Source organism: Schistocerca piceifrons, chromosome 4 (assembly GCF_021461385.2).
Source record: "Schistocerca piceifrons isolate TAMUIC-IGC-003096 chromosome 4, iqSchPice1.1, whole genome shotgun sequence".
Lineage (NCBI taxonomy): Eukaryota > Metazoa > Arthropoda > Insecta > Orthoptera > Acrididae > Schistocerca > Schistocerca piceifrons.
Genome location: NC_060141.1, coordinates 586,104,738 through 586,112,542, shown reverse-complemented (window position 1 = coordinate 586,112,542; position 7,805 = coordinate 586,104,738). Strand labels below are relative to the sequence as shown.

The following is a 7,805-nucleotide window of genomic DNA, read 5'->3' as shown; positions in this document are numbered from 1 at the left end:
TGGTCGGATGAAGCCCAGTTCAGACTCAATGGAACTGTCAATAGGCACAATTGTGTCTACTGGGCTGAAGATAATCCTCACATTACAGTTGAAAAGGCTGTGAATTTGCATGGTGTAAATGTGTGGTGTGGTTTGTCTGCAAGGGGACTCATTGGGCCTTTCCGCTTTGAAGGTACTGTTACTGGAGAAACGTACCTAACAATGCTTGCTGACTCCATATTCCCTGCCATTCATGCATAATACGGTAATGATGAGTTTTATTTCCAACAGGATGGCGCCCCACCACACTATCACAGGGACGTACGAGCATACCTGGATCACAATGTGCCAGGCCAGTGGATAGGACACAGGGGACCAGTGGAGTTTCCTGCATGCTCTCCAGACCTCACGCCACTGGATTTCTTCTCTTGGGGCACAGTAAAAGATGAGGTGTAGAAATGTAAACCACGTAACCTGGACACACTTTGGAATGAGATTCAGGCGGTGTGTGCAGAAATCTCATTGGACACTTTGGTATGATGTACGGAATCAGTGGCAACTCGTACTCAGAAATGTATTGATACTGAAGGCCACCAGTTTGAGCATTAATCACATTTGCAAAGTACATTTATTTTTCCAATTGGACTTTAAGCTTTCCATTTCCAGATATTTAACATTGTAGAACGGGAAATAAATTTTCTATGACGCTTCAATGTGTGCATACATTTTTTTTTGACGCACCTTGTAGAATAACGGCAAAAGGTCCGCAAACATGGTACGTGACTTTTAGATTCCGTTCCACTGTACAGTGTTTGATTGTCCGTGCTCGTGGAAAACTCACCGTGTAAGATGATATCTTGAAGGAGCCAGCCCAGAGGTCGTGGACGCTAGTACTGCGGTGTCCGCAGGGTTGGTGGAGGGCGCGGAGGAGTGCGACTGCGGGATGGACGTGGAGTGCAGCGAGGTGGACCGCTGCTGCGTGCCGCGCGGCCGTGCCGCCGCCTGCCGCGTCAACCGCCGTGCCGGTCACGCCTGCCACCCCTCGCTAGGGCCCTGCTGCCTCTGCTCCTGCCAGTTCGCCGACCTCTCGCACCTCGGTATCGTAAGTCTCACATTCTCATCTTGTGGCCGACCTGTCGCTTCACTGTGTCAACATTTTTACGAGGTACGATGGTCACCCCAAAAGAAATGCACACTATTTTTGTAAAAATACAGTTTTCGTTCTGCACATGTGAAAGTTTTACAGTGTGTAGATACATCCTTCCCGCTTGTTTTCAAAATTAGTTCAACCTGTTCCCGTGAGTGGTGCTGTCATAGCATGTCTTCAAGATGGCTGCTGCACTTGACATTCGTCAGAAGCAACGTGCTGTCGTAGAATTCCTGTACTGTGAAAACGAGACAGTGGGAAATATCCACAAGAGGTTTAGGTGTAAGGGAATGCTGCTGTCGATTGCAGTACAGTTAGTCGGTGGGCAAGCAGGTTACGTGACGAAGGCGGGCAAGGCAATATTGAGGATTGTCCTCGCAGCGGCAGGCCTCGTACTGCACACAATCCAGACAATGTGCAGAGAGCTAACGAATTGGTGATTGCTGACAGACTCATCACAGTGAACGAATTGTAACGCTACGCTGGGATAGGGGAAGGAAGTGTTTGCAGAATAGTGAAAGTGTTGGCGTTAGAAAAGGTTTGTGCCAGGTGGGTTCCCAGGATGTTGACAGTGGCTCACAAAGAAACAAGGAAAACGGTATGCAGCGAACTTTTGGAACAGTACGAGAATGGTGGAGATGAATTTCTTGGAAGTATTGTGACAGGTGATGAAACGTGGCTCCATCATTTATCACCAGAGATGAAGAGGCAATCTATGGAGTGGCATCATGCAAATTCACTCAAGGAAAAAAAATTCAAAACCACACCTTCTGCTGGAAAAGTTATGGCTGCAGTGTTTTTCGATTACGAAGGACTCTTCCTTGTGGACATCATGCCAAGTGGAACAACCATAAATTCTGATGCATATGTGACGACACTGAAGAATCTTCAAGCTCGACTGAGTCGTGTTCGACCACATCGGCAAAAGCAGGATGTTTTGCTGTTGCATGACAATGCACGGCCACATGCCACTCAAAAAACCATGGAAGCGATCACAAAACTCGGATGTACAACACTGAAACACCCACCTTACAGTCCTGACCTGGCTCCATGTGACTATCATCTCTTTGGAAAACTGAAAGACTCTCTTTGTGGAACAAGGTTTAAAGATGATGACTCCCTTGGGCACGCTGTCAAACAGTGGCTCCAACAGGTTGGTGCAGAATTTTACCGTGCGAGTATACAGGCACTGGTTCCAGGTGGCGTAAGGCAGTTGAGAGGGATGGAAATTATGTGGAGAATTGAAAATATTGTTCCTAAAGGATGTATCTACACACTGTAAAACTTTCAAACATGTAGAATAAAAGATGGATTTTAAAAATAATAGTGTGCATTTCTTTTGGAGTGACCCTCGTACATTCAATAAGTAAAACAACACATTTTTTTTCTCGGCCAATTTCGATTGAAAAAATGCAGAATTTGTTGTGGGACGTCGTGGACTATTCCCACTTTATGAAGTTCCGGTAGGTGGCCGTGTTATACGTAGCCTTCAGAATTGGGTGTGTAATGGGGTTGCGTTCAGGCAAAGAGCTGTCATTGAATTCCTTTTCGAGGAAAACGAGAGCATCGCAGCTAGCCATAGGCGCTAGCAAAACGTCTACAGGGGGATGGCAGTGAACAAAACAACGGTAAGCCGTTGGGCGAGGTGTCTTTCATCATCGCAACAAGTTCGCGGAAACCTGTCCCACGAGCCAGCCGGCCGCAGTGATGGAACGTGCGGACACTCTCATTTGAGGTACTCAATGGATTAAAATCAAACACCACGTTGCAGATCTGGATGTCTCTGTTGGTAGTGCTGACACACTCGTTCTGAACGATCGTTGAGGAGACACTGTTGGTAGCCCCTTGGCTCATCTGGGCGATCCGTTGGTCAACAGTTGCACGTCTATACGCCCGTACACATCTCTGCAGCCGTCTTTCACCCCTGTCATTTATGGCCTGTGATGTACCAGAGTTTGCCTCTGCACCAATTTTGGATAGCGCCGTTTTGTAGTGCACGATCTATTTTACTATATCTGTATGCATTACCTGTGAACAACATACTTGATAACTGTATATTTTAATTATTAAAATAATTAAACTAACTGTTTAAATGGTGGAAATTCGTGTTTAGTTGTTATAAGATTATTGTTAACAATCCTGTGCTTAGTGAAATATGTTTTAATATGATAATTTACATAAAATCAGGACACAAAGATAGTTTATGCGTGTTGCAAATAAATTTGTTACGTTTTTCACACTTTTTTAACTGTTGTCTTCCAGGGGCAAACAACACAGGTTTCTACTCTTGCAGTTTTATCTTTGTAGATGGTTTGTAGGTGTGCAACTTGAGATTCTTTTCCCAAAAAATCTGTCCTCATCCACTACCATAGTCTTCAACGTGATCATCATCACTGCCCTCATATTCACCTATTTCATTGCCTACACATTTGTCTTCTCCTTCAACATTACTTTCATCTACACAGTAAACTATCCTGACAATCTCCTCGCCCGATAATTTTTTCACTATTTTTTCAGCCGTTCTGATGGATAATATAAAAAACCTGTTGCTGACAAGCTGGACCTGCATAACTTACAACTATTAGGCCTACTACTACCACTACTACTACTATTATAGTAATATTATTATCGAAACACCACAAAAACTTCGTGAAAACGGAAATGTAAAAAAAAACCAACGAAATAGTGGGGAATGTGATATCCAAGCAATGCTACTAGTGAGGTCCATAACCGTTTCAAACAAGTTTGGACCTGCTGTCGTATATGTCCTACCCGGACAAATATTAACAGGGATCTCAAATAACGAAGTGTTGCCATCATTTAGAAATATTTCAAGTAGTAATGAGTGGGGGTACAGTATACCTTCATAGAGTGCCAGGGCTATAACTAGTAACTGGGCAACGGCATTGCCACTTTGGATACACCATTCCTCGCTAATCACCGGAGTTAAGCAGTACTTGGATAGATGACCACAGGGACGCACCGGATGTTCCCGACTCAACGAATGCAAGACCCTGAAGTGCCATAGAGTGGAAAGTCTTGCACTACGCTGTTGAGCTGTACGACATTATTATTATTACTATTATTACTAGCAGCTGTAAAAAATGTATTCATGCGGATATGACATACATGTTATTGCCTTATTTTTTATTTTATTTATTTATTATTGGGTAGGCTAGTCATAGAGACTGGTTTAGACTGGTTTACCCTACACCACAACAGGCAATATTGCCACTTGGCCGTGTGAACTGCCAATAGCAATAATGTGTCCCCCCACTGCCTATACCTGAACATGATGCCAGGCCCGGCTCCTACTTTCGTTCTCACTGCTAATTCCACCTATGATTTCTGAACGCTGCTATCAGGGGTTCGCCACGGGGTAAGTGGCAGTAGCACCATTGGGGAATTGAGGAGGTGGGCGACGGAGGTTTACACATTGCCATTAGGCACTACTCCGGATTCTAGAATACACGGCAGGGATGGCGAGGTGTACGTGCAGTAGCAAGTCCCACCGCTGAACTCAACCAGCGTGCAGTTATCATAACACATTGTGTTGTTATTGCGTTTACGAGCGAAAACAATGTTGTTTACGGCATAGTGGATTTTTATCAGTGACTGCCGACTGAGTAAAGAGTTACTCCGCAGTTATCGGGTATTTAGGGATTTTTTAGAGTAGGTTTCCAAGTGAACTGTAATGATTTGCTGCGCGTCCTGAAAAGAATGAGACGAAAAATTGGATAAATGCTTGTAAACGTACAGATTCGTTTACAGATGAAAATGATCGTGTCTGCTCAATACAGTTTACTGATTCGGACTGTGAAAGGAATCTGGAAAGTTAACTGTTGAATACGCCTTCGAAACGCAGGCAGAAGACTGATGCTCTTCCAACTTTAAATCTACCATCCTCCGGTGGTGATCTAGGGTGTAGTAACGAGCCTCATAATGAGAGAAATATTTGGGCCCAAAAACGAAGCTACGGTAAAGAAGCAGAAGACATTTCAGAGGTAAACATATTACCAACTAATGAAGAAATTACTACTAGAAAAACCGTTAACCGCGAAAACAAACCTTATTGTGAATGTGACAGTTCGTGCTTACACTAACAATCAGAAACCCTGCTGTGAATGTGACAGTTCGTGCTTACAGTAACTGGAAACAGAAATAAAAGACCTTAGGTAAAAGAATGTAGATTTACAGGATCGCCTCTCTCGATATAGAGCCGAGTTACTGAAATTAAAATATTTTCAAAAAACGATTCAGGGCTCTTTTTCTGACTATCAACCGTAATGTCCATGCCGTGTGTTATAGTACATGCAAGAATGAAAAAGAATTTGATACCTTAAGTGCTAATGTATTGGCGGAAACTCGAGGTACGACTGTAGAACCGGTCACCATCTTCTGAGAAGCAAGACACTTATTGTCTATAGGAGTGTGAATGCGACAACAAGGAAGTTGAAGAGATTGTTTCAAAGGTGGGAGAGATTTTTGAGAATTGTTCTGAATATGAAGAGGAAAATGTTCTAGAGTTGAAGGAAAATGTTGAGCAGCTAGGGATGATTGCTGGATATGTTACTCATAGAGTTAAACGCAAGAACACCGAATCGGCACATTTGTGTGATAAACTAACTGATTACGTAAATGTTTCAGGCAATTTCAAGAGGATTTTTAATGAAGCCAACTGAAAGATTTATGGAATTCACTCTGAGAATGAGAAGAGATTTTCAACAATTCCACGCTAATTTCATTGATCGTAACCCAAAAGTCTTTGTAATGTAAAGGACATTATAACTGAGAAGCATCTAGGAATGGAGGAATTTGCTGTAATGTGTTTCATAAGGCGACACACGTTCATCAGAATGAAAGCTATCAGGAAAGAAGTGCAAAGCGAACTGAGACTGAACAAAGACAAAACCTGAAAAGAAGTAAAAAAAAAGTTGCAATAAACTTTCCAGAATAGAAAAAGGAAACTTGTTAATATATTTAAAGAGTCTGAAATGCATGAGAGGCGTTCCTCAGCCTGTGGTATAAGTCTATATAACACTCTTCCGCAGAAAAAAAGCAGGTCCCTCTGACATTGTGAAAGAAGTTGATGGCCTTTGGAGGCCTTACACTAACATTTCTGCCACCATAGAAAAGAATATTCTAATATGAAGCTTAACAATAATAAAAATACACTAAGACACAGAATATCTGGGTTTCACACATACAATCGCACCAAAAAGTATTGGCACAGTTACATTTTAGTGGTTGTAGGTTAAACGAAACATATATTTCAGAACAGAACCCAGATACGTGCCACCTTACATTACATAGGTTACAAATATGTCCAAATCACCTGTCCGTAAAGTAACATGCAGTGTTATGAAAATAAACATCGCTCTTCTGCATCCAAAAAAGTATTCGCACACGCGTATGAATTGGACAGTGTGTTCGTTTTCTTCATTGATGTTCACCTTCTAATAGCTAATGTGCATCCCTTTAGCGTCTATAACAGCACGTAAACGCCTAGGAATCCTTTGTATTAAATTCCGGGTGATATCAGGGGTAACATTCGACCATTCCCCCAGGAGCACTTTCTCCAAGTCGTTTTTACCGGACGGACGCCTTTTTCTGACTTGTGTGTCAAGGTGAGGTTCTCAGTGGGGTTCAAATCAGGGCTTTGAGGTGGCGTGAGAACCCTTCTGGGGGCATTGTACAGTAACCACTCCCGGGCTTTCATGGCCGTATCTTTTGGGTCGTTGTCTTGCTGGAAATGAAAACACCCCAGTAAGGCCCAATGTCTGTGCACTAGCGTGCAAATTACCTCGCAACACGTCGATGTATCTCGTATGATCCATTGTACCGTGTATTACAGCTAGATTTCTAACGCCGGACGCCGCCGTACAGCCCCAGACCTAGATACCGCCCTCACCATGTTTGACTGTGGGATGCATGTGTTTGATGTCGAGGTGCGTATTCGGCTTGCGCCAATCTTTCTTTCTTGAATAAAATCCGATTACACTGAACTTCGATTCGCCGCTAAATATCAAAGTATTCCAAAACTCCATCGGCTTGCTGATGTAGTCCTTGACTAACTGCAGGCGTTTCTGCGGGTTAATTTCCGATATGTATGGCTTTTTCCTGGGAGAATGTCTATGCATGTCAGCCTCATTCAAACCATTTCGTATAGTTTGAACATTAACAGTCTTGTCGGACGTTACCTGAACAACCTCAGCAATAGTTGCTGCACTTGTAGCAGGTTCCTTCCGAGCAAGTGTGATGATACGGGGACGCTCTCGGGTTGTAAGCACTTTTAGACGTCCAGGACGACACTTATTCACTGTTGTTCCAGTCTCTTTATATTTATGAATGATGGCTCGTACCGTGGTGTAGCTAACAGACGCCTCTGCTCCGATTTGTCGATAGCTTCTCCCTTGTGAATGGAGCAATACCACTCTCTCACGCAACGCCACTGAATGTTTCTTCTTCTTCGGCCCCATGCTGACCACTATCGCGCAATACAGCAACATACCAGCGACTGGGCCGTCAACAACACGCAGTGTCTATTGCGTCAGCAGATGGCGTTCTGGTACCCGAAAACCCAGCAGTATACCGACAAGCCACGGTCTGTGCCAATACTTTTTGTGTACAGAGGAGATACATGTTTGCCCTTAACACTGCATTTCTTTGTTAATGGTAG

General features: G+C 43.4%; 1 protein-coding gene across 1 annotated transcript; it reads right to left on the bottom strand.

Annotated features, from left to right (window-relative positions):
• Positions 1 to 7,020: 7,020 nt before the first annotated feature.
• Positions 7,021 to 7,605, bottom strand: LOC124796034. The gene has a single exon (XM_047260119.1). The coding sequence runs from the start codon at positions 7,603 to 7,605 to the stop codon at positions 7,021 to 7,023; it is 585 nt and encodes a 194-aa protein (XP_047116075.1).
• Positions 7,606 to 7,805: the final 200 nt, after the last annotated feature.

Coding starts and splice junctions, on each gene's coding strand:
- LOC124796034 (XM_047260119.1), bottom strand. CDS start 7,605: ATGGGGCCGAAGAAGAAGAAACATTCAGTGGCGTTGCGTGAGAGAGTG.